At 36.5% G+C, this 27944-nt stretch overlaps 1 protein-coding gene across 5 annotated transcripts; it reads left to right on the forward strand.

Moving 5' to 3' along the window:
• Positions 1-32: 32 nt before the first annotated feature.
• On the forward strand, positions 33-27944 carry RLIM (ring finger protein, LIM domain interacting). Of its 5 annotated transcripts, XM_057717905.1 has the most exons (6): positions 33-218; positions 1643-1705; positions 2033-2096; positions 15116-15308; positions 16225-16308; positions 17596-27944. In XM_057717905.1, the coding sequence occupies exons 4-6, from the start codon at positions 15140-15142 to the stop codon at positions 19218-19220; spliced, it is 1878 nt and encodes a 625-aa protein (XP_057573888.1). In that variant the 5' UTR covers positions 33-218; positions 1643-1705; positions 2033-2096; positions 15116-15139; the 3' UTR covers positions 19221-27944. The 5 variants fall into 5 exon arrangements, with proteins under 5 accessions (XP_057573888.1, XP_057573889.1, XP_057573887.1 ...); XM_057717906.1 differs by lacking the exon at positions 2033-2096; XM_057717904.1 differs by lacking the exon at positions 1643-1705.

Here is a 27944-nt window from a genome sequence, read left to right on the forward strand (position 1 = left end):
GTTTCCTGTCGCTGCTTGGTAACAATGGGGAAGATAATGGCTGCTTGAGCAACGTCTCCGAGCAGGCGCTGGGCTAGAGGCGGGTCTCAACCAGCGACTCATTGGAGGCGGGCTTGAGAGCGGCGGCAGGGGAGGCGCGCAGGAGCCCCGGCGGCGGCGGCGGCGGCGGCGGCGGCGGCGGCCGAACCGACCGAGTCGGATCCCGACACTAAAACCGAGTAAGTGAAGCCTTGGGAATCCTCTCAGAAATGGATGGAGAGAGAGGAAGACAGCGGAGCTGTGGCTGCCGCGTTCTCTCAAAATGGTCTGAGTGGCGCATCGTGGCGGAGGCTCAGCGCCGCCTCCGGACCCCAGGCGCCGGTTGCTGCGGGGGGCTCCGTGGCGTAGTCGCTGCTGCCATTTTAGTTGGGTGTATAGTCGAGAGGCTCTTTGAAGAAGGGGAAGGAGGTGGGTAGTACTTCCTCTCCGTGGCCGCTCGAACTGCAGCTGGGCCCTCCAGAACCTTAATAATTTGGGGGAGGCGATTTTCGAGTGTTGGCTTCCTGCGTGAGAATCTTTGATCGTCTCAGGTTTTTCTCTCCTCGGTTCTCTGGAGACTTTCCTCGCCTCCTCCTCCCCCCCCTCCCTTTTACATGACGGGCTTGGGTTTAGGAAATGGGGGAAAAATCAGGCTGCTCTAAGTTAGATGCTGAGAACTCTTGGGCCTTTATGTTTCCCAGGATTTACAAAACCCCGTTTTGAGCCTTTCCGAAGGGCACTATCAATTAGGCGCCCCCTGGGGCCACGATGACATCTTTCCTGAGGATCTGAGGCAAATGTGGTTTACTCCCTTGCTCGAATAACCCTGGCATATCCTTTGCCAGATATCACTGCAAGGATCCCCCCAAAAGGGAGGGAAAAGCTGTTGCGTGTTTGTTGTTTTTCCCTGGGTGAGGGTGGGAATTGGGCCAAATGATTTTGAAGTTAATTTCCGTTCAATCCGTGAACAACTCAACCCCTCCCCCCTGAAAAAAAATGCCTAAGGGTCTTGGCTTTTGCGGGCGGTACCTGCCACGTACGCCATAGCTTTAGTAACTAGTATTAACCGGTTGGGCTTCTGCTTCCTGAATACTCGGTCCCTTTTTCCCTTATGCTGATTAATTTCAAGATGGAGGAGACAGCCACGTTCCTTCCCTAGACAGTTTCACCATACTTATTCCACAGGTTAGTCCGGGATTCTGAGGACTAGCAGGCTTGTTATTTAGGTCATTCTTTCGTTGGGGGGCAAGAGGAAGCATTTATATCAGGTTGTCATCCACTATTTGCAAGGCCCCACAATAATTTTTTGCTGGAAATAAGGAGTCCTCATTTCCTGAATTAGAATTAACCGCAGTGGCTTTGGATAATTGAAGGGAGGAGGACATAGACATACTACTACTAATTATTTTTTTTTGATTCTCCCTATTAAAGACAGAATACTCATCACCCCATTAGGTACATTTTGTCCGTCCTGGATGACTTGAGAGCAGGCAGGTACAGTTACTGCTCCCCCAAAATCAATTTTCAAAGTTGCAAAAATAAAGTACCCAGGAAGACCAATGTAAATATTTTTAAATTTGATTTTAAGATACTCTTCTCTTACTGAAAAAATGTTTTTCTTTAGCCTAAGTTGTCCTGATGATCTTTCATACTTGAGTTCCTGCCTTAGGCTAGTGTAACGTGCAAAGTAAGTTTTTGAAAGTAACTGTGAGTATCTGAAAATGATTACTGGTCTGATGAGAAAATACCTATTTTAAGTAACTTTATATTAAAAGATAGATTCACTCTCAGCTTTTAAAGGCTATCTTATATCTAACATAAGATTGCTGGTTCCCTCTGACCTTCTCAGTCTCCCCAAATGTCCTAATAGTAGATTGGGTTATGGGGGGGGTGCGCGTGTGCGTGTGTATGTATCTAAAATATATAGGATGTGTATTTTTTTAGGATGTGTCTGTTTCAAAGAAAATGCCTATCTTATAAAAGAGGAAGAATAATGGATTCTTTTTTTTTCTAGAGCAGAGAGTGAAGAAAGCTAAAATCCAGTTTATTGTATTACAATACTATGTCATAACAGTCAGGTAATTTATTTTTTGTTGCGTCTCCTGATGATTTGTGTGTAGAATGCATGTTTAAAACTATTTATTCTGTTTTGCAGGCCCTGTAATTGGAGGGGCTTATTTGATATATGTTAGCTGATGTTGGGCATTTTTCATGATCAGAATGGGTGTTTTTCACTGGGAGTTCAAAGAGTAGTGTTCCTGAATAGCTGGAAGCTCATCAGTGCTATATCTGTCAATTTTCTTCTTTTAAAACATTGAAGTTTACCAGTACCTGTGTGGAACAGAAAGAACAAAATAGAAATTTACTGCCTGAAATCACTGTTGAAATAGGATGGATATAAATAAATAATGTTTAAATGTTTATTTAATAACAAAATGAACTATCAGTAGACTATATTACAGGAATATAATCTCATATTATTTTGTGTGACATTTGATTTTTTCCTTCAAGGTCCAAAAAGTCATAATTAATATATAGTACTCTTAATTTGTATTATCTCCTTTCATCATCATTGTTAAGGTGGCCACACATAATTTATTGCCCTAGCCAGAACGCTTTTAAGAGCAAAAGTGACATTATTAATAATTATACCTGGACAACAGGTACAAACCTGGATTGTCCCAGGCAAACTGCAATGGGTAGTTAGCCTAAATTCATAACTAATTTGTATTGAATACTTATGTGTTAGGTCCTGTGCTTCACATGCATGATTTTGTAATCCTTAAACGAAGCTTCATGAGAATGTTACCTATTTTACAGAGGTAACTGAGACTCAGAAGAGAGACTAGGTAATTTGTCCTCAATTACATAACCAGTAAGTGGTAGAGCCCCCATTTTAACCCAGGTCTGTCCAATGGCAAAGTCACTAAACTTTTATGTCTTTAGACTTAATTGCTGTCTAATGAGATCAGAAATGCAAAGAAAATGAAAGGTTGTAATTTTTTAAATCCATAGGTTATATTGCATCAAAAACGTTTGTTAACGTAAAGGAAATTTGCTTTGTGAAGCAGGTGAGACTTATTTAGCAATTACCCTCTTTTCTGGTCTGTCAAGGTTCCTGCTTCAGCTGTTAACTGCTTGTGATATAATTTGGGAAACTTAATTTAAAATCAGAAATGGCTTTAAGAAATAGTTTAATGATGAAGTGATATCTAGAAGTGTTAGGCTGGTTGGATATATTCTTTCAAGTTAGTGAACATGTAGTGAGGCCTTAAATAATAAAGTAGATCAAATGGGACGTCTGCATTTATGGAATTACAGTGTGTGTATTACTTTTCCTATAGCTCTAGCGGATTGCAAAATAAAGCAGGTCAATCTCCTGTTTCCTTGATTTATTATAGAGTGGATAACAAATTAGAAAATGAGAAGGCCTCTGTCAAACCCAGACCAATCAGGTGCTAGAATTTTGGGCCACTACCCAGAATTGGGACATTTTTCTTTTGTAAGTCTAATTCCTTAATGTTTCTGTATAACACAGACATATCCAAAACCTTATGGCCCATTGATTTCAAAAAGTATCCAGTTTACATGATCCTTAGACATTTTGATACACAGTGTAAGAAAGCTATAATACTTGTGTCTATTTTTTCCTTTATTATTTTTTTCTCAACCTTGAATATGGAAGTTTTCCAGATAATCAAGCAGTTCATTTTAGATGTAAAAATCTTGACAATCTTTAACAATTTGGGAATATATTTATGAAGCTGTGGTTTTGCTCTTGAGATACATACTTGATATTTTTGCTGTAGATATTCTTGTATTTTAGTGCTTCAACCCAGGGTTTTAATTTCATTAGTCATAAAATCACCTACATGTGTGGGAGACAAATACCTGTAGACAGTGCATGGTTTGTATATAGATTTGTGGACCTCTTGCAATAATTTCACAACTACAGGTTGAGCTGCTATTACAGCATTTGTATGGTGATGAACATGATACTTTCTGTGGGGGAGAGGAGATATTTGTGTTGAGTGTTTTCAGTTTTTTTCTGGAATGAAAAGTGGTCTCTTTCCTCTTGCTCTTCACTTGACTGTATGAAGAAAGAATATCTCTTAATTAAAATTTTCATTTTTTATTGGCCAGAGTTCCCATTAGTGTCAATTTCATCTAAGGTGTCCATATAATTTATCCAAACTGGGGCACTTTTAAGCGTGAAAGAGGGCTATATTAATAATTAATACAGGAGAACAGTTGTAGACTGCTACTCTTCTGGACAAACCGGGGATATATGGTCACTTTTGTCATTATTTCTGTGTAGGAGCACTGATTCAGGAATCACAGTTGTCAGTATGTTTGGTTCTATAACAAAAATTGTTTTCCTCAAACAATATAGCAGTCATTTGCGCAGATAATATTTTCTTTTTTGGTTAGGTGATTTTAATTTTAAAAATTGACCTCACTCAGTTCATTTTTGGTGGAAAACTTGTCTTAAAAAATAGTACTTTACCAGTTAACACCAAAATTGCCAGTAATCAGTGACTTTTACATTAATAACTTTAAAAAAAATAAACACGTGAACCTTTTGGATTTTTGAGTCATTTTTTGACTTCTTGAGAATAATGAGAAGTCCGAATTGAGTTACTGTGGATAAGACCAAATTCTAATTTAGTGGCGTAGCTTGGTAATAAAAGAGCATGAACTGGGTAATCAAAGATTAAATTCACTGGCTAAAGTACTTGAGTGAATTGAAATGTCATTATAATGGGTTCCTTTTTTTAACTAACTTGATCCTGTGAATTGGCATCATTTGGCTTGGTCTCCATCCTTTCATTTGTTGACGTTCTTAATATTCTTTTGATTTAACTGTTTTTAGAGGGTTGTTGTAGTCAGAATTGTTCGTGAGTTGCAGACTTACTGCCAAGAGATTAGACACATGCTAAGTCCTTTTTTTTCTTCTGTCCTTTTCAAGTGGTAAAGATAGAAGACTATAAATGAGGCTAAGCTAACATTGCCATGCAGATATTTTATAATCTCATATTGCTATAGTAGTATCAGCAGTGGCGGAGGCCATAGTAGCATCCTCTGATAGGCCAGTAATGGAAATGATCAACAAATTGTGTGGGTGGTAAAAGGTACCTGCAGTAAGTAAAGACAGTGAAACATAAACCCTGCCCTGTTTTTTAAAGAGGAATGCTTTCTGTTTCTTTAAAAAAATAAGATAGTCATAAAAACAGAAGTGTATGAATTAAATAGCAGTGAGAAAAGCACAGCTTCTAACCTTACATCCTAGTTATTCATGTGTTTCTTACGCTTTATATTTCTGACTTAATATTGTAATATGACACAGGTTATATCTTAATCACAGATTCATAGGATTGGAAATGTATCTTGTAGATAGCTTAATCCAGTACTGTAATATTGATGGAGATCCTGAGACACAAAAGGTTAAATAAATTGGCCGAATTTACATAGTTAATGTTACAGCCAAGACTAGAACCTAGTATCCTCTGTTTCCATTGTCACAGAGCTGAATTCCACCCTGCTACTCACAGAATAAAAAAGCTATCTGGTAATCAACCTTTGATTTCTCTTACAAATGCCATAAAATTTTAATTAAACATTCTATATAGGGAGAATTCCCAACACTTTTGTATATAACTACATATATGATGGTATTTTATATCATGACCTCAAATTCAGCAGTTCGTTGTGATTCGACTTTTTTTTGTTTTTAACTATATTAAGTATTTTTCATTTTGGTGGTGGTATTATTGAGCTGACATCTTTATTCACAAGGTTTGCATGTCATTAATTCTCATCTCTATGAGGTTCTTTTTTTTAAAATTTATTTTATTTTTATTTATTGACTGTGTTGGGTCTTCGTTACTGTGCACGGGCTTTTTCTAGTTGTGGCGAGCGGGGTCTACTCTTAGTTGTGGTACGCAGGCTTCTCATTTCGGTGGCTCTTGTTGTGTAGCATGGGCTCTAGGCTGCACAGGCTTCAGTAGTTGTGGCACAAGGGCTTAGTTGCTCCGTGGCACATGGGATCTTCCTGGCCCAGGGATCGAACCCATGTCACCTGCATTGGCAGGCAGATTCTTAACCACTGTGCTACCAGGGAAGCCCTCTATGAGATTCTTAAGAAGCTCTGTTGCAAACAGAATAATGCTTGCCCTTCTCTTATTAGTGTGACACATTTTTATGCTGATACCTATGATTTTTTTAAATTGGTATGCTGTGCTTTAGAACACTATTGAGTTTTGGAGCTTGTATGAACATATCCAAAAGGTGACAATGCTCAAGATATAATACTTTAGTAGTTGGTTGATAATAGGTTACCTTGATTCCTCCCTCCCACCCATACCTTTCCATTTTTAAAAACAGGTTATTTCTTCCAGACTTAATAGATGTGGCTTATTTTAAAATTGATATTCACACAAGGCTTTGAATTTCAGAATTCAGATTTTTAAGTCTGCTGTTTTGTTAACCATATATTTTACTGCCTTAAATCTTCTTAATTGATGCAGTATGTTCATTAAATATAGTATGTGTGTGCTTATACTTAGCACCAGGTCTCCTGACCCATTAGTACTGAACAGTATGTTTTAAGTGACTTTTTGCCCTAACAGCATAACAAAATTACATTTTTTAAAGATTTGTGTTAAGTGGATTAGGAGAATTAAATGAAATACTTTTAGCAGTAGTCAGAAACATAGTAATCTACATAATTTGTATTAATATATGATAATGACTATAGGAGAATTGGATATCACTAAAAATGCTTTAAAATTCTTAACGTGAATAAAATCTGCTTTAAACTCTGTAATTACAGAATAAATCTCAGGTTTGGTTTTCTTTCTGGCTTTTCCTCCCCGGAATTAAATTTACCTGACACAGTCATACATTTGTTGACCAAATAAGTAGTTTTTGAAATGACTGAGCAAATTTTCTAATTTGGCTGCTTGTTTTCCAGGAATGGATTTGGATGTATTGGCACACAGTACTCTGAAAGAAATAAGGTTAATAAAGTATGCTATTCATCTGAGGGGCAACTGTATTTAAAACAAAAATACTAAAAGTTGACCTTTTTTAAAAAAAAATAAGCCCTGCTGGCTTCAGACCACTTATAAAAGGTGTTTTGTGATTTTGGAAGTTTTCATACCAGAAATGAACATGGTCTAAAAAGCTCATAGTGAGGTTGAATATGTTGGACATGCCTATTGGGATTGAAGGAATGTATTTTTTAAAGTATATAGTCTTGGAACACACTGGAAGGCAGTTGTCCATTTAATGAAAAGTTGACTGGATTTGGAATCAGGAGACCTGGATTTAATTACTGGCTCTTTCCACTTAATAGCCACATGGCCTTTGGTAAATCACTTCCTCTCTCTGTGCTTCTGTTTCTTATCTGTAAAATAGAGTTGGTGATTCCTACTTCATAGGATTGTTGTAAGGCTTAAATGAAATATAGGTGAAAGGGCTTTATGAACAGGGTGGTAGGTATTGCTTATAACTAGGAAGAGACCTAAGTGATTTAAGAACAATTACACATTTTTTCTCTTAAATTGTTTTATTGATTAGCTTTCCCTAGAAATATTTAAGTTTAAAAATGGCTGATGCTAACTGTATACTCAATCCAAAATTTCTCACTTGTGCACATGAATATTATAATTGAGTATAAGGTAACTAAATAAAAAGAGTTAAAATCTTTTATGATGATAGAAGGAGCCCAGGGGGGTGTGGAGATTCTTTTTTTCTCTTATGGAAGTTAAACTGGAAATGTACCACAATGTTGTTCACGACAGAGTAGAATCTAGAGACTCATTTTATTAACATATTTCTTCACTGATCTTTTCACACCAAAATGGAGAGAGACCTGTATTTGATCATTTGGGCTGCAGTTTCCTGACATCTTTGGCATGCTTTAATCTTTAAAATGTTCGTTTTCATTTACCAAACAATAGTGACATTACATCTACCAGGGGCTGAACTGAACTTGTGGTTTAGAATTATTACATTTTTTCATTTTTATACCACTTAGGTAGTGAAGGGACTGCTTAAAATGAGACTAGGTTCATTGGGTGTATGTTAGTAGGGTGATTTTATAAGGCATTTGAGGGCATTGCTTACGTTCAGGATTTCTTTTTCTTTGAAAATGTATTGATAATTACTTCTGGTCCAGGGGACCTTGGCAAGTGTTACAGCTGTAACTCACCCCTTAAATGTCCATAGAGGGTAGAGATGTCTTGCCAGTGCTGGAATCTCTTGACCTTCAATCCCAGCCTAGGGGAAATCCAGAATAAAGCAGAAAGAATGAAGGCTTTGGTCAAAAGTAGGGAAACAGATCAGCTTTTTCTCTCCCTGTGCCCTAATCAACTACAAGAAACAAATGACATTTTAAATGGAAACTTATACCTTAGCAAAAACATTGTGTTCTGTTTAATGAAGCCTTGCCGGTTTGGTTGCAATTTTGTAATAAGTGAGTGTATTGCAGGGATGCCATGTGGGGAAAATATTTTCCTTTTATTTTCTCTGGTGTAAGCAGGGGGAAAGGAGAGCAGCATGTTATTATGGAAGTAATAGTAATTTGAATTTGTTCACATGTTGCTTTGTAAGTGTCTCATGGTTAAAATTTTGAATTAAAAAATAAAATTAAACCAAAATAAAAATCCCTCTTGAATAGAATAAACCAACCTCTAAACTCATCAGGCAGGAGCTATTTAGGATTTAACAGTCTAAAATCAGTGTTGGGAGGGTTTTGAATAGAGGTATGATTTTTTTTTTTTGACTCGTTTCCATGTACGAAATGTAAAAATTCTAGAAAGTCAAGAGTGAACTTCAAGATTGGTGAGCGTAGGAAAGAATTATCTATCACATGTGTTTTTGTATTCACCATTATTATTTTATTTTTGAAAAATATAAAGGGGATGCATAAATGGTGGGTTTATAGAGCATAAACAATATATTGAGAACATGTTAAAGCTCTTTCCATATATGGGGTTTCTCTATCTTACAAACAAATTCTTTAAAGTTGCACTGTCCAATATGGTAACCTCTAAGCACATGTGGCTACTGGACACTTGAAATGTCACTGATTAACTGGAACTGAACTTTTAAATTTCTTTAATTTTGATTAAGCTAAATAAATGGAAGCAGTGTAAAATTTTTCCATTAAACACAACTTTGTTGTTTCGTTAGGACTTCTTTTCGCTTTATTGAAAATTTAGCATCCAACTTTGAGATGTGCTGTAAGTGTAAAATACACACCAGATTTATGAGACTTAGAAATTTAAAAAAGAATATAAAGCATCCCACTAATTTTTATATTGATAACATGTTGAAATGATATTTTTATGTTGGGTAAATGAGATATTAATAAAATTAGTATTTCAAAAATATAAAATACCATGTAAGGCAGGAAATGACACTAGTGGCCCAGACAAATGCTGTGTGCAAAGATGAAAAAATTGCTCGCTGAGATAGTCAGTAATAGCTTCTTAGGTGGTAAGATTTCATTGAACCTTGAGGGGTGAGTGACAGGGAGAGACGAAGCGGGGGCTGAAGGAATAGCATTAGTAGAAGTGTGAAGGTAATAAAGCACAAGGTATGTTGGAGGGAGGGGATGGGGCAATATAAGTGGATTGGTCTTATCAAGAAATTGTTATAACAAAATTATGTCACTGGGAATATGTGACTTGTATCCTGTGACCCTAGGCCCAGAATAGAAAACCAAGGGACTATCCATCCTTAATGACACTTTAGTCCAAAGGGTCTTTTGAAATCAGTCTGTTCAAACTCCCGCCTAATATCTAGCGTCAGCTTGAATATTGCCAGAGATTGGTAGTAGCTTGCTTCAAGAGATTGGTTGCATCTCCACTTTTAGGCAGTCTTGTTTGTTAGGCTATTAAAAGACAGAATTATCTGCTTCCATATTTCTTCAACTCTTGGCCCTAGTTTGACCCTATGGTTCTGCTCTCTTTCTTGTTATAACTCCAAATATTTGAAGATGGTAATCATGTCCATGTTTAGTCTTGTCTTCAGGCTAGACATCTCCAAGTAATTCAACCATTTCTTTTATGGTATTCCCTGGCTTCTCACCATCTTGGTCACTCTAGACACTTTCTTGTGTTTGTCAGTGTCCTTTTGAGGTATTTAAAATGTTTCGAATACTCCACATATGGTCTGAACAGCAAGTTGCATTGGCACTCTTACCTACTTTTATCTGAACACTGTGGCCTAGGAAAGCAACATGTGACTTTCAGGTTTCCTAGCAGCCAGGTCAAACAGGCTTTTTATTGAGCTTTTGTTAACTAAAAACTTCAGGTCTTCTTGTGAACTGGCCAAGACAGGTTTATTTTCCCCTATTCTATACTGTTACTGTGGATTACTTCAGCTTGATAACCCTTAAAGTGTTTAAGGTAGCACATTTACCATCATTTTTGTTGATTTCAGCTCATCGTCACAGCCCACTGAGAATTCAGAATATTTTTTATCATATACGTCTTCATTACTAACTCCCAGCTTTGAGTTGTTTGCAGATTTGGTTAGCGTGTCTTTGACATGGTTCTTTTAAAAATGCTAAAGACAGGGCTGTTTGCAGGTCAACAGTGCTCCATAATCTTTGAGAGTGGTATTTAGCAACTGTGAATCTGTTAAATTGTATTGTCATCAAGCTCCTTGTTACTCACACTGATTCTAGGATCAGCAGCATCAGCATCACTTATTTAAAATGCACGCTCTTGGGCCTCACCCCCAACCTACTGTATTTTTACAAGATTTCCAGGTGATTTGTTTGTATGCTGAAGTTTGAGAAGCACTGATCTAGTCCACATTTCTCCATAACAATAGGATGCAAAACCTTTTTCAGAGTCTGTTCAGAAACCAAGCCAGACTAGTCAGCAGTAGTATCCTCATGTCCCTATCAAAGACAACCCTGACTGCACAATGGAATTACCTATGGAGTTTTTAAAATATCACTATCTGGTTGGCACCAGAGAAAGCTGCCCAGGTGATTTTAATGTGAGAATCTTGTAAAGCAGGTTATATGTGAAAGAAAACTATGTAAAGCAAATGAGATTAATTTGGCAGTGAATTCCACTTCTGGTGAACATATTTCTTCTACGTGTTTGCAGTATAAGTGATAGTTTATTGCAGAATGTCCCCCTAGGTTTCTTGTCAGATTTTGCAGTGCTATGGCTTATAGACATCACTTTCTTTGAAGATTACATCATCTAGCATCTGTCCTGTTCTCTTTGATTTCTCAAAGGTTATCATTGGAAATTTTACAGTTTTGGCTCTTGATTCTCTCTTGAATGATGATTCTCCTTGTTGAATAAAATAGAAGTTGAGTGCCTCTACCTACCCATTTTCTAATAATATACCAACTCCCCCACATGCTTAGTACAAGACCCCATTCTTGTTTCAAATTTTGTTTTTTAAAGCCATTTTAAAAACCTTTCCCATACTTTTGAAAGTTTCTGTTCCTTGTAGCCTTTAACCTCCCTGGTGCTATTCTTAAGACTTTGTGCCATTCTTGTAACAGTCCTTGGTATGTGAGTTTTCTGTTATCTTTGGTTCATGTCCTTCAAATGTCAGAACTTATCAGATGTTTTTGCCTTCTTTGAAAGCTTTACATTTTTCAAGGCTTTCAACCCTACTGAGTTGTATTTTTTTAGGAATTATTTTCAAACTATTTACTGATTCTTCCCAAGTGGACTTTGTGCTTTCATGTTATTAGTGTTCAGAATATTAACTGCTTAATATTAGCCAAACATGGTTTTCTTTGGTTTGAGAAATTATAGCTAAACTTTTTCCTTTATGCTTCTCTGTATTTTAAAAAATTAGCTGTGTACTATTACCAATGCTAAGTTGTTACTTAGGTGCATATGGAAAATCTTGGCTTCCTTTTGTTTGTTATTTTCATTGCCTGGCCCATATAACTTTTATTAGTGTTTTGTTTAAGCTATTGACATCTAGTCTTCTTAAAGTTTCAAGTTATTATGAAAACAGCATCTTTCAGAAATGTATATAGTTTAGTCTTACCAAAATTAAGGAATCTTAGTTATGAGATTAGGACACTCCAAAAATATTGAGGTCTCCTTCCCCTTCCTTGACATACTCATCTTGTTTAAACAATGATAGACTAGTTCTAAAAATAATGATCTAAGAAAAACAATGGAGAGCTAGATGTGCCCATGTATAGGCTAAAATTTGTTTAGATTCATCAAACAGGTACAGAGGCTTCTTTGCTTTTTATATCTGAAAGACAGTTTGTTTTTATTTTTCTCCAGTGTTGACTTATAAACATCCAGGTACTTCATGTGTTGTGTGTGGGATTAAATCCTAGTACCAACGTAGATTACCTTTTTTCCACAAATCAGATTTTCATGTTTATGAAATTAACTTTTATTTTGTCACTGTGAGTTTAAGGTTAATCTGGGGTTGGAAGGAAAAGAATTAGAGAATGAAATTTTTTTGTTTGGAGTCTTCCCTTATTTTAGATTGTTTACTGCCATTGTTTTTTCACTAGAGTGGTTAACGAGTATGTGGAAATCTGCCAATATAGTAATTTCCTAAGGCTGTACAAGTAGTGAATGACAATTAAGAGGTTTTCACTAGTTTTATGTACTATCTAGAGCAGGGGTTGGCGAACTTTTCCTGTAAAAGGGCAGACAGTAAATTTTTTTCACTTTGCTTATCAAAATTGAGCATATTACATATTTATATAAAAAGAAGCCAAATTTCCACAAACTTTTTCTTGATAAAACTCAAAATGTAATAATAATTGACTACAGTGTTTTGTAATACAGGTCTACTAATGAGAATAATGGTATTTTACTGGAGGTGGGTAACATTTTGCTTAATTGGGTTAAACATATTCCTTATCATCAAAATCATTTGCAGATGTTCATTTAGTGTTTTCTGACTTGAAGTGAGATTTTATATATTTCATCTTTGAAAATGTCTTTTCACACATATAGGTAGGTCTTGCTGTATAATCAATACACAAACATATAATTTTAATGAAGTATATTCACCCCTTGGAAGGTATTTGTAGAATTTTTGATTAGATTCTTCTCTTCACATTTAACCTTTTAGCAAGCATGTCATTAGACTGCAAAGTCATCCCTTTCAATCTAAGGTTAGGTGGAAGCTCCTCAGTCACACAGTTAAATGGATTTTGAAATACGGAAATTTCCTTTGTATTTGCATTGAGGTCCAAAAACACTTCTGGAATTGTAGTTTGTGCTCAGAAAATGTACCTGCTACAGATTTCTATAGTAATGGAGCTCTCATTTCTTTGATAGCACAAGAAGTGCATAAAGCAGCTTGACATTGTGATTCCAGTGTTATTGTTGAAATGACTTTAGTATCAATTTTGCATATTATATGCACTGTAATTTTAGGTTGAATTCATTCGGAAGCATTATGAAGTCTTCAGAAAAAGCTAATTTTCCCAAGGCATTCCTTGTTTGGTAGTAGTAATTGAGAGTAGTTCCTTTCATTCAGAAACAAATCCAGTCTTGGACCTGGGTACAACAAATCACATGAAAACTTTACCAGTGCTAAGCCATCAAAATGAGCAAGTGGTAGAGCAAAAGTCAGGATATTCAGCTTCTATTTCTGACAAAAATTCATGGCACTGACTTATGTTTACTACCACAATAGTGAAGTTCACCATTGATACTACTGGTTCAATAATATTGATAGATTCAAATATTTTCTACAAACTACCTATAACTACTATATAATGAATAACCATAGACTTTAAACACCTTACATTTTCACAGGCATTGTAAATTTGTCCAACTAGGTCTTTTTCTGTTCTACACATTTTTTTTTTTAACCACCGTTTCAGTTATAACACATCTTAGCAGATTCCACTTTAGGTTGTGCTAAATTAGTTTCTCATCTTTCACCTGTAGTTGTTTCATACAAACTATTCATGAGGCTACTTCTGTAATTACTTCAAGACTCCTCAAATAATCAACACTTGAGTCCTTGAATAAACAACTGAATAGTGTCATTTACATTTGTCACCATCAAGAACCAAGGAAAACCAATCAAAATCATTTGCTCCCTTGATTACTGACATCCCAGTATCCTCAACTTTTTGAGCAACTGTTCTCATCAGAAGGCTAATAATCTTAAGTTTATTTTCTGTGGACACATTGCTTTAGCTTCTGCAGTTAAACACAATTTAACACATCATCGATAAATTGCTTTCCTTGCTTAGCCACCAAATGAGCCACTTGGAAACTTACTCTGGTTGAAGCCTCATTTTTTATTTTTGTGAGGAAATATTTTGTGATGAGATTTTGTTTTAAATTTTCTAATTTTTCAGACCATAGTTTTCCTGTGCATTGGGAATATTGTGATAAGTGCTTAGTCTGATAATATTAATGTACATTTTTAGTCTGATAGTATTAATGTACATTTTATTATTTTAGCAGTTTTAGTGCTATGTCATAATAAATATAATCTTTGCCATCTAATCTAATAACAAAATAATCCACACTAAAGTGTGCCTTTAAGGGTGACATTTGAAGTCCACTTTCTCTTCATTTAATATGATGAGTATGCATTGGTAACTTAAAAAAATGTCACAGTGTGGTGATAAGCATAGCACTTGAAATGTTGTCAAGTTATAATTGCATCATTGCAACTTACAGTGCACAGATCGCCAGTGCAAAACAGTGAGAGTGCCACATACAGTCTCTGTCACAACTACTCAACTCTGCCATTATAGCATGAAAGCAGCCATAGAAAATATGTAAATGAATGTGTATGGCTGTATTACAGTAAAACTTGATGAACACTGAAATTTGGATTTCATATAATTTTCACACATCACAAAATATTCTCTTTAAAAAACAATTAAAAGTGTAAAAATCATTCTTAGATCTCAAGGAGAAAAAAATAGGCACCAGGGCTAAATTTGGTCCATGGGCCAACCCCTGACCTAGTCTTTTCCTAGTATAACTGCTTTTCAGGAGTTTTTTCTTGACCTGCATTCTGGATTTTCACATAATTAAAACTGCTCTATAGGATACATACTGACTTCTGTTTTCAAGATTGATCTCCTTTCTCCTTTTAGATAATTTTCCACTTGTTCATCAAGATGGAAAGCTCAGATTCTAACGATAAAGGAAGTGGTGATCAGTCTGCAGCACAGCGCAGAAGTCAGATGGACCGATTGGATCGGGAAGAAGCTTTCTATCAATTTGTAAACAACCTCAGTGAAGAAGATTATAGGCTTATGAGGGATAACAATTTGCTAGGCACCCCAGGTATGCAATGTGTAGTTTAAGGATTTATTTTTGTAAATTGCTGGTCTTTTTTTTTTTAAACCTGTTTTTAAAAAAATGTTTTTTTAGCCATTATGAAGTATGATTTTAATACAAGGGATATAGAATGACATTCACTGTTGTACTTACTACCTGATTATGTTCACTCATATTTGGAATTATCCTATGTCAGGTTTTTTAGTTAGGAATTATATTATGAATTTATAGCAAGGTGAATTGAAGAGAGTGGAGCTGAACAGCCTTTTTGTTATTTATCTTTAACTTACTAGACATTAATAGTCTGGAAGAGCTAATGGGAACTTTAGTTCTTAGGACAGACTTATTCTGTTTTCTCATCTCTCATTGCCTGTATATGTCGCAATCATAATCAACCAGAGCTAGTCTTGGGTAAGATAGTCCATTATTCAGAACTTTGTGTTTGGTTATTTTGCCTGATTAGGTCTCATTTGATTCTAGTTAAAATTCGTTATCTCCTTTCCTCCTTGTTTCTATTTAATTCTATTAACCTTTGAGTGATTGCTTAAATTTTAAAAGGTAAGGTGTTAGTTAGCATGGCTCTTATGAGAGGGAGTGCTTTTTGAGCCATCAGTACCAGACTTGAGTCAGAATGCCAAAGTTGGCATTCTCACCCTGCTATATATTAACACATGGTCTCTCACTCAGTCTGAGTTTCCTTGTTTTTAAAATGCAGATATCTACCTCCCAGAGTTGCAGTTTTAAAGATTGAGATATTGTATGCAAAAGCATCTTGTAAACTGGAAATGAATGTAAATAAATATAAATTTGTTGTGCTCTCAAATAGGTGAATTTTACCCAGGTTCCTACTCTTTGGTTGTCGTCTCAGATGGATAAGTCAGTTTTTTATTTATAATTTGGCACACACTTTAAACTGTTTTAGGTGAAAGTACTGAGGAAGAGTTGCTGAGAAGACTACAACAAATTAAAGAGGGTCCACCACCACAAAACTCAGATGAAAATAGAGGTAAATCTTGCTTGGGGGTGGGGGGAGGGGTGGAGGATGGAATGGATAAGGAGCTTCCTAACAATAAATGTCAGCCAAAGATAATCTAGCTGTGGCACAAATTAATTTGGTGCTAAGTAACTGCTCATAAAAACAACTTGTTTTCTTGATATTTGGTGAGAATGTTAACATTTTTTTTTCTGCTTCACCTTTGGGTTTTTTGAGTTAATTGGGACATAGTGAGGAATGGCCAGTTTTAAGTGATGTTTTTTCTTGATTTTCCACCTCCATTGAAATTTCCCCCTACCTGCTGAATTATTCCTTCCTTGTAAACATGGGTTCCTCACCAGCAGAAAGACATATTGCATTCCCTAAACTGGTGGTTCTCAATGGGGTATAATTTTGCCCCCTAGGGGACATTCGCAGTGTCTGGGGACATTTTTAGTTGTCATGACTGGGGTTTTGCTATTGGCATCTAGCGGGTGGAGGTCAGGGATGCTGCTAAACATCCTGAAATGCACAGCACAGCCCCTACAACAAAAAATTATCTGGCTCAAAATGTAAATAGTCCCACTGTTGAGAAATCTTGCTCTTACCTCAGGTCTGATGTTTCTCCCTCAGTGTGGAATAGGGAATTTAACATAAGAAGCTACGGTAACAGGTTCTTGAATGTGCCATTGTATGTACTGTGCTAGGTTCAGACTATTTATTTGGTCTGATCTCCAGTTTCATGTTCATTTAAAATCTTGGTAACATGAAGAAGTATCCAAATACTTTTAAACTTGTAAATCTTGTTTATATTTTTGCAGTGACTAAAGCAGTTTTGTATTTTTAAATGTCCCATATTATCCAAGGCACTTAAGTCAAAAAGCCTAAAGAAATGTAGACTAATGAAGATTTGACCAAAAATGTAATTTGAACTAAAATGCTAGCCCTGTACCTTAGTGTTTACCTTGCTTGATTACATTAGTGTTTTGACAGTGGGCTGAAAAAATGTCATCCGACAGTCCACAGTGATATGCTAGGTTCCGTATATGATGAAGTGCTAAAAATAGACTTCTTCCCAATTCCATTTTTAATAAAATTCTGTAAATTTCTCTACGATTATCTTGCTCTTTTAAAATGGAATGGAAACCTGCTTTTACTTGCAAATCAATGCAGTATGGTTTATAAAAATCTGTAAATGTGAAATGTGTTCAGAATCTTTGTTCTTGTTTTCTAATACGAAGTTTCTGAGTACTCTTATATGATTTCCTAATTTTAATAGTTCCTTTTTCTCCCTTTCTCCCCTCCCTTTTTTAAAAACAGGTGGAGACTCTTCAGATGATGTGTCTAATGGTGACTCTATAATAGACTGGCTTAACTCTGTCAGACAAACTGGAAATACGACAAGAAGTGGGCAAAGAGGAAACCAATCTTGGAGAGCAGTGAGCCGGACTAATCCAAACAGTGGTGATTTCAGATTCAGTTTAGAGATCAATGTTAACCGTAATAATGGGAGCCAAAATCCAGAAAATGAAAATGAGCCATCTGCAAGACGTTCTAGTGGAGACAGTATGGATAACAACAGCCAAAGGCAAGTAGAAAATCCTCGATCAGAGTCAACATCTGCAAGGCCACCCAGATCAGAACGAAATTCAACTGAATCATTAACAGGAGAAGCCCCACCTACCAGAGGTCAGAGAAGGGCAAGAAGCAGGAGCCCAGACCATCGGAGAACCCGAGCAAGAGCTGAAAGAAGTAGATCACCTCTGCATCCAATGAGTGAAATTCCACGAAGATCTCATCATAGTATCTCATCTCAGACTTTTGAGCATCCTTTGGTAAATGAGACTGAGGGAAGTTCTAGAACCCGGCACCATGTGACATTGAGACAGCAAATAAGTGGACCTGACTTGCTAAGTAGAGGTCTCTTTGCAGCTTCTGGAACAAGAAACTCCTCACAAGGAGCTGGGTCTTCAGATACAACTGGCAATGGTGAATCTACAGGATCAGGCCAGAGACCTCCAACCATAGTCCTTGATCTTCAAGTAAGAAGAGTTCGTCCTGGAGAATATCGGCAGAGAGATAGCATAGCTAGCAGAACTCGGTCAAGGTCTCAGACGCCAAACAACACTGTCACTTATGAAAGTGAACGTGGAGGTTTTAGGCGTACGTTTTCACGTTCTGAGCGAGCAGGTGTGAGAACCTATGTCAGTACCATCAGAATTCCAATTCGTAGAATTTTAAATACTGGTTTAAGTGAGACTACATCTGTTGCCATTCAGACCATGTTAAGGCAGATAATGACAGGTTTTGGTGAGTTAAGCTACTTTATGTACAGTGATAGTGATTCAGAGCCTAGTGGCTCAGTCTCGAGTCGAAATATGGAAAGGTCAGAGTCACGGAATGGAAGAGGGGGTTCTGGTGGTGGTAGCAGTTCTGGTTCCAGTTCGAGTTCCAGTTCGAGTTCCAGTTCAAGTTCCAGTTCTAGTTCCAGTTCCAGTCCTAGTTCCAGTTCCAGTGGTGAAAGTTCAGAGACTAGCTCAGAAGTATTTGAAGGCAGTAATGAAGGAAGCTCATCATCAGGCTCATCAGGTGCCAGGCGAGAGGGTCGACACAGGGCCCCCGTAACATTTGATGAAAGTGGCTCTTTGCCCTTCCTTAGTCTGGCTCAGTTTTTCCTCTTAAATGAGGATGATGATGACCAACCTAGAGGACTCACCAAAGAACAGATTGACAACTTGGCAATGAGAAGTTTTGGTGAAAACGATGCATTAAAAACCTGTAGTGTTTGCATTACAGAATACACAGAAGGCAACAAACTTCGTAAACTACCTTGTTCCCATGAGTACCATGTCCACTGCATCGATCGCTGGTTATCTGAGAATTCTACTTGTCCTATTTGTCGCAGAGCAGTCTTAGCTTCTGGTAACAGAGAAAGTGTTGTGTGATTAAGATCTGAACTCTCAGCTATGTAGCTGGTATAGTGATGGGCAAACAGGAATCATGTGCTTTATGTCCACTTTTTGAGTGGTGCTTAAATGTAAAGTAGCAACCTGAATTGAGTCATTGCTTTCTGAATGAAATCATTGTCCTTTCTCTAATTTCTGTTCCAGAATAAAAGGAAATATTTAAAAAGCAACGTTTTAGGACATAAAAATCTGATTTCAGTATCAGTAATTGTTGTTACTGATGGTTTACCATATATACTTGTCAGTTTCTCCTGTGTTATCTTAAAAGATCTGCCTTAGCAATGGCTCTTATCTGTTTCATGTTGATCTTTAAAGTTTCCTATGCCACAGGAAAGAGGGGCAAAGGAAATTCCCAGTTTAGACTAAGTTACAGTACATGTTTCCTAAGTGATTGCTTAAAGCTATACTGTTCCAAGTTATTAGTTGGCACAAATTTACCTACATTCTGAATATCAGTTGTTCACCTTTCAGATAAGGTGATATTGGACATGTCAGTGTAAATAACACTAAGGTTAGGATCTTCTAAGTGTATAACTGTCTCCTAAGCCCATCACTGTGGCACACTGTAGAGTGAGCTTATAGTTTAATTGAGATATTTATCTTGTGGAAATATAAAAAAAAGCCTATGCTTGTGTAAGTGAAAAAAATCACATTCATTTGTTTAAAAATGTAAAGCTATTTTGTAGAGGCTCAGTACTTTTCCAATGCACTGTTGTATTAATGCATTAAAAATTGTAAAGTACCATGCTTAGAAATGAAAAAACTGCTTTTTGTGAGCCAACATAGTAAAAAAACACACCAAACAAAGTACAAAGCTGCTTTTGTAAGTGTGTAGATGTAAGAGCAGAACATATCTATGATATTTAATGTATGTGAACAGCTACTGTGACATGCAAAGGAAGGGACAGAGTGCAGAATTGAACTGCATTAAAGATCAGTGGAAATTGTTTATTTTAACTTGGATTTAGGCAGGAAGTGAAAGATGGGAGGAGTAAAGAAAACTGCTTGAAAGAACTTAACTTTACATGAAGACAGTAATCATACAGACGTGAACTGGTTTCATATGGTGAGATCCTTGACAAAGTATTCTACTTGAGCAGATGAAGCAAATTTGGCAGAGCTTTGGTTTAAGAAAAACAAGTTACTACCCCCAGCACAAGTTACATTGATGTTTTTACAAGTCTGCTCCTCAAAAAAAAAAACCCAACCAAAAGAAACATAGCAAAAGATGGAGGAAAGAGACTATAAACCACTTTTAGCGTAAGAATTGAAGTTGGTACAAATGTGTGTACTAATAGGAAAGTATCAAATTTGCATTGTTTTAGAGATTTGTCATTCAAGGTACCAGTGCACACTTGTTTAATGTTTCGTTATTATCTAACACAGACCTAACATCTCACATTTAAAAACAAGGTGAAGAATTAAGGGTTTTTTATTCTTTGTGGCAAGTGAGGCCTGTTGGGTTATTTGAAATTCAGATTTTAAATGTGCTGCCCATATTTGAAGATGAGAATGCTGACTCACAATCTATGGGATATGCACTTTATGTTGTTTCCTTAGTAAGATTTGTGCAGAACCCCAGTACTCTTGCCAACTTTCTCTTAAGGCTGGTTGGGGTTAGAATTAGTCTAACTGTGGAGGACTGTCTTTGTTTTTCTGGGGAAAGCTAATGGACCCAAAGAGGGATTAAACACATACTTGGCCTTTAACAAAGCCCGGTCCTAGTCACATACTCTACAAAATAAACAAGTCTGCTTTAGAAATGATCTGGCTACCTTAACTGTTATCAACTCAGCTGTAAAGATTATTTCAAAGCTCATTCTTTCATATTTTCCTCTGCTTTCAGTCCTACCTAAGTATCAAGGAAATTAACTTGTAAATATGGTAGTTGTTTACTAAGGATATGTACTGCTCTTGCAAGGAAATAATGTCCGAACAAAGCTTCACTTATTTTTTTTAATATAAGCAGATTTCACTGTTTATGGCGCTTATGTAATACATTTTATCTTTTTAAAAAAAATTGTCCATGTAAAAGTCAGGATTCCTTTACATTTGTGAGCCTCCTTGTCTCCTTTCCTAAAGGTGTAATCTATGGTTTTCAGATCTGCAGGGTAATCCTGATTGGCTAAAAACAAACCCATTTTCCTCTTGGTATAAAATGTCTCAAAGGGGTGTTCATTTTAAATAGTTTAAAAACAACTGCATCACATTCTAAGCATAAAAGAAAGCTATTAACAGGTACCTTCTTAACCTCCCAAGATGTATTATTACTCATTTGTGAAGTATTAAAGTAAGGGGTAACTCATGCAGAATGCTGGTTATGAATGTAGATATTGAAGCTATTCATAAACACTGGAAATAGAATTTTAAGTTTTTAGCCTTCAGTAGAATGCACATATTGAACATGTGCATGTGGAAACCTTTTTCAGTAGCACTCATTAATTTCCATTGGATTGTGTAGAATGGATACAAATATTTTAGTGGAATTTGCTACTTGATTTTTTTTTTTTTGCAAAGTCCATGAACAATATGTACTTACTAGTATGGACATTGAAGACAAGGTCATTTGTAGGTGTCAGATATACAATGGAGAACAAAATCTTTTTTCCCACCAGCATCCAAACACCTGTTCTCTTGAGGGAGCATTTTCTTGCAAAAGATTTTACATTTCATTTTGTATCCTTGCACTTTTTCTTTATCACAGAAAGGTTCTGTCTTGAGGACCTAGTTTGAACTTCATGCAGTAATAGGAACAAGAAAAAACAGTGTTGGGTATTACATTGTTCAATGCATAGGGAAAGGTACTAAAAACTGAATTACCTTGAATATTTCAGATTATTTTTTAAAGTTCACTTACTAGTCTGAAATGTTTGAGGTGTTATGTTGTTTAACTCCAAGCAGCTGACATGATTGAGATTTATTAATACTAAAAACAAAATTGAACAAGTTAGCTTTAAAGTTTGCAGGCTTTATCTGTAGCAACACTAGAAGATGAGCCATATTGTTAATTTGGAATATTTGCTCTGAAAAGAACACATTAGTTATACCTCAGTGGTGTTAATGGAGCTGGGGATTGAGAAAAGTGTTCACATTAGTGTTGGAGTGTAGGTAATCAATTGTACAGTTAACAATGACAGGAAATATTTAGCCACCAGGATTTTATATATGTGTGTGTGTGTGTATACGTATACATATACATATATAAAATCTCTAAAAACATGATCGTTGGAGTTCATCCAAACTTTAAGATTAGGAAACTTAGCTATAAGTGTTACCTCAAGTAATTTTTTTCCCTGGGAAAACATGCTCTTTCTGTGCCAAGTATTCTGTCCTAATGTCTGTGTCTCAAATTATATTTATGAAGGGTTATCACTTAATATACTTTGTATTTAATCACCTGCTTCCCAGATGTCCATGACATGAAATGGGTCAAGCATCAGCCATAACTTTAAGCATTTCCCAAAATACCCATATGATAGGGAGGTGAATGTTGCAGAATGCTTCTTGAAAGGCCATTTTTACAGCTTGCTAGAAAACAGTGGCACCTTGTGGTTGGTGTTGATACTTTAAAGATGGAGGATATTTTTATTCCCTGCTTTACTCCACCCTGTTTCTTTGTTCTTTGTGAACGAAAAATACTTGTAATCTGCCTTATTTGAGTTTTTAAGTTTTACCTTAGTGGCTTCACTGTCAAATGTATCACCAATATTAAATACATAGAAGCCACATTTGCAGGGCACTTTTATTCTTGTCTTATAAGACTGTGCTGATTGCTACTTTCTAAAGTATTCTGTACCTTAGTAATGCAAGAGATTGATGAGGCACATGTTAAAGTGTCAGGCGTTTGTGTTTTTTTTTTCCCTTAGTATAATTCTTCAGTATGTGTAATATTCGATGTGTTGTAATTCATTGAGTTAATTGTGCGCTTTTGAAAAAACATTTGAAGGTGTAAATCAGCTTATAACATGCTTCATTTGAAAAGTTGAAGTGCAAGGTCCAAGTAACTAGTATTTCATTTATTTTTAAATCAGATTTTTAATAAGCAACTAAGAAACTGCTATGGATTACGTACCTGCCCTTTACAATTTTTAGCATTCTGAAATGAGTTCTTAACTGGAACATTTCTAAAATATTAATATTCCCAACAGGTAAGCAGTCTTACTTGATTTAAGTAACTTGATTTTGCATCTAAAATACAGTATAAAATTGAACTGTTACTGAGCTCTTGGAGCTCTCAAGGAATAACGGTTTGTATCAGTTTTATGATTGTTTTCATGTCTACATAGCTATTTTAATTCAAATTTGAAGAAAATAGGCACACCCTCCAACACTCAGAATCACTGATATACTTATTTTTGATTAGGATTTGTTTACTAAAGACCCCCAAGCTGCTTTTATAGTTCCTTAGATTGAGTATATCTTAAAGACATGCAGTGAAAGTGAACCCCATCATACCACTGTGCCTAGTTACTTCAGGGTTCCTCTTATCAGTTCCTCATCTTGCAGATTTATCTTAATACCAAGGTATGGCTGAACTAGCTGCCCAGCCTTAAATCTTTTTAGTGCCCCTCTGCTAACATTCTTTTAATTGAGTGATTTGAATGTGTTTTAACTGTTCAGTGTTTGGATTTTACCTCTTGATAGCTCCATTTGTCCCTGGTGCTGCTTTTAAAGATGTAGGGCCATGTGATCAGGTATCAAGTTGAGTAGGTATGCAGTTGGCCTGGTTATGTTTCTGTGCCTGTTTTATCTTCTCCCAGGAAGAGCTGCTTTGGTATAGATGTTTACTTAGATTCAAATAAAGAACTGGGCAGCAATTTTGGAAAGCTTTCTGAAGCCTATAAGAACCTGAAGGGATTTGGAGGGGATACAGTAACAAAGGCTGCCTTTTATGTCTTTGAACATGAAGCACATAAATGTATGTTCTGTAAAGACTAAAGTGATTGTTCTACCAGGGCTTCCTGACCTTTGGGAGAGACTTTCAAAAAAGCAGAAAGTACAAAGTGAAGTAAATTTGGTTGGCTTGCTTTATCTGGTTTCTGATTTTCTTTCAATTTAAACCTGAGCATAACACCCTTCTCCAATATCTGTCCAGCAGACTCCTGGTTGGGAAGCCCTGTATTAAATTTTAAGAATGTACCCAGTTTCCCCCCCCCTTTTTTTTTTGTACAGTGCTTTACACCTGCTAAAAATTTAACTTGTTTAATGCAAAACAAGACCTTGAAAGGTCAGTCATATTAAAGCTGGTTTGATTATTAATAGTTATCTTTTAGGAAGAAGCTTTTTCCCTATGTAAGATGTCATACTGCAGATTTAAAATATAGACTATCAATAAAATGCATGAAGTGATCACTTGTGCTTGATCATCTCTCCTTGGGTTTTTCTTTTAAAGGGGGAATCTGATAAAGGTTCTGTTGCTTCACACCAGTGTCAGATAGACGTGGTTTTTAGAATCAAGTAGAATTACAGTGCAACACAACCTTGATTTTGATTCCTCTCACTGAGTGTGGGCAGGTACTGGTTTATGGAATAGAACTTCCATTCTGTATCATGTAATTTAATGGCTTAATCTTTCAGTGGTAAAATAAAAGAATAAAGTCTATTCCTGTATAAGAGTCCTGGAAGGATTTATGTAAATGACATTTTAAGTAGGTGCATCTTTGCTGTTTCTTGTATTTTCACCATTGCCCTGACCACTCCCTTGCTTGACCTCTGTAAATACAAAACTTGTCTAGGTGTGCATGTGTCCTCACACAGCTTTTGTCTTCCATCCCTACTTCCAGCCTTTTAAACATGTTGCTTAAACCAGCAGTCCCCAACCTTTTTGGGACCAGGGACCAGTTTTGTGGAAGACAGTTTTTCCATGGGCCGGGGAGGGCTGGTGGTGGTGGTGGTTTCAGGATGATTCAAGCACATTACATTTATTGTGCACTTTATTTCCATCATTACATCAGCTCCACCTCAGATCATCAGGGGAACCCCTGGCCTAAACCACTAAGAGTTTTTGTTTCTAAGAAGGTCATCACATTCTGATACCTGGATGTGACTTTCCCTTGGTACTGATATTCACTTAGCTGATGGTGAATTTTATTATCGTTTCATTTCCTCTAGTGCCTACAGAGCCCTATCATTGGCATAGGAACACAGTTCCTCGGGATTGTCAACTTTTGGTTGACCTTTGATGTGGTCAACTTTTCTTTGCCTCATGATTTTCCCAGAGTTTTAGTGTCGTTCATGATTCTTTTCTTTGAAACTCAAGCACACCACTGAATAGTTCACATTCTAGATAACAAAGTAAGCCAATACACAGGCATCATGTTGAAGGAAGTTTAGTGTAAAGGACCATTACCTAGAACAGAGGATGTGGTAAATCAGAATGGATTATAAACTACTCTTAATAGTCATTTAAAAAACAGGAAATGAAAGCTAGGGTCCGGTTTCTTTGAGGTCTAGGGTCCGGTTTCTTTGAGGTCTTTGAATTCAGGCAATATTTAAATCTAAGACCTCGCAAATGAATTACTAATAGCTGTATTAAAATAGCTAATTTTTTCTGCTTGCTGTCAGGTGTTTTATTAAGTACCATAAGTTAATCCTCAGTGATTCTGAGGTGTATTATTATCACCCTATTTTATAAATGTGACATATACTGGCATTTGGTAACTTGCCCAAGGTCACATTATGAGTGGCAGCATATTTCCAAGTGAGATCTCTGATTCCAGAGCTTATTTTCATCGTGCTCTTACTCTTGCTGCCATAACATGGCCCCTAATTTGTTTTTTTAAATATTTATGTCAAGTCCTAGAGTAATTACTTATGAGGTATTATTTCTTAGAATAAACATTGGTTTTGGGTAGTTTGCCAAGGAAAAGTTGAAGGGCAAATCTGAGGAGGATTAACGATGATATTGTAAATTCTGTAAATCATTTTGGGTATTACTAAATACACCTTAGTGCTATGTGTATCAAGGTGTTTTATTTCCAAAAATTTGGAAGGCTGGAATGTGTTTTAGAAATCTTTAATGTTAATGGTCATCTCAGTCTCATTAAATGTGCTCTTGGCCCCAGTTACGACTTGATTTGAAATATGAAATGACTAGGAAAAAATTGTAGATTCTTTTCTCAGTATGCCAGCCAGTTTATTGGTAGCCAAGTTAATGGCCCTTAAAGTTGCCTTGGGCAACCATAGGCATTCCAAGAATGTCACTGTTGCTCAGAAGATATTTGGAACTTGTGAGCACCTGAGAGAAGCAGCCTTCTTCAGTTTGTTCATGTTATTTGTCACCCTTGAGATGAACCTTCACGATTTTGAACAATTATCTTTTTCTCAATGGATGGGAGACTTGCCACCCTTAAGCATACTCAGAAAAATACTGTGTGCTCTGAAAGCAATCACAAACAAGGCATTTGAAGTAATAGCTTTAGAATAAGTAAATGGCTGCTGAGGTGAGTGCTTTAAAAAGATTATCACGCCTCATTCGACATTTAAACGCAGGGAGAAATAGAATCCATACTCACAAGAAGCAGGCATTTCAGTGGGGAGACATGTAAAGTATTACAAAAACCTTAAAAGACACACATAGCATAATTATCCATCCCCATGCAAATGATGTATGAGGAGAGCCGTGAGGAATAATGGGAGTGAACAAGGGCTCATCTGAATTTAGAGTTTGTTTCCTCAGCATTGTAATAGGAGATAAATGTGTATTGTGCGTCCACTATGTACTAGGCATTGTGCTGGTCTGAGGTTTCTCTTCCCCTTGTTTTTGGCAGAATGGGGACCTGAAGCCTCTGAAAATATTGCTGAATTTCTCAGTGAACAGTGTTGCTGACTGTGATGTACCTACTTTTTTAAAAAATTCACAGTTTCACCTATCTGTACCAGATGTTCTAGAATAGTGCTGTCCAGTGGGAATATAATGCAAGTCACATGTAATTTAAAAATCTCTAGCAGCTGCATTACAAAAGGAATAAAGATATTAGTTGCAATTGATGTTAGTACTTTTACTTACCCCAATAAAGTAAAAATATTTTAACGTGATCGATATAAAAATTATTAATGAGATATTTACATTTTTTATATTGTCTTCAAAATCTAGTATTTTACACATATAGTATGTCTCATTTTGGATAAGGCATATTCCAAATGCTCAAGCGCAACAAGTGGCTAGTGGCTACCATGTTGGACAGTGCAGTTCTAGAACAATATGGGAGAGAGTGATTAAAGTGGGTGGGATGCAAATAGTGATGTCAATTACTTGGCACTCACAATTGGCATTTGCCATCTACCTCTACAAGGATTAAATTATGTGCTGCTGCAGCTGCTGACTTTCAACACCCCCTGAAAGGTGTTCAGGGTGGAGAGCTGAAATGAGGCACTCCGTTCTCTGGAGAAAAAGTGGCAGAACAGGTCTTTAGATAGATATTTTCAGGAGCCAACTTTATGAGCCCAATTCTTGTATCTCTTCATATCTAGAAAAACACTAAAATCCTTCATGGTGATGTCTGCTCCTCATGACTAGCAGTAACCTGCGCCAGAGTAGCAGAAACCTTCTGTAAACAATATGTGCTTGATTGCATGTTTTTCCCTTTCACCAAAACCGTATATATACTGAGCTTCCCCCCTGCCTCTTTGGAACAGTTTCTCAGAGCTCTCTGGGATGCTGTCTCCTGGGCTGCAGTCCTCATTTTGCCCCAAATAAAACTT

The sequence above is a fragment of the Hippopotamus amphibius genome, chromosome X (genome assembly GCF_030028045.1).
Source record: "Hippopotamus amphibius kiboko isolate mHipAmp2 chromosome X, mHipAmp2.hap2, whole genome shotgun sequence".
NCBI lineage: Eukaryota > Metazoa > Chordata > Mammalia > Artiodactyla > Hippopotamidae > Hippopotamus > Hippopotamus amphibius.

Bases quoted from the DNA above. Each gene is read 5' to 3' on its own strand.
- RLIM (XM_057717905.1), top strand. From the start codon at position 15,140: ATGGAAAGCTCAGATTCTAACGATAAAGGAAGTGGTGATCAGTCTGCA. The intron at 15,309-16,224 runs GTATGCAATGTG...AAACTGTTTTAG, and splicing joins CAATTTGCTAGGCACCCCAG to GTGAAAGTACTGAGGAAGAG. The intron at 16,309-17,595 runs GTAAATCTTGCT...TTTTAAAAACAG, and splicing joins AAACTCAGATGAAAATAGAG to GTGGAGACTCTTCAGATGAT.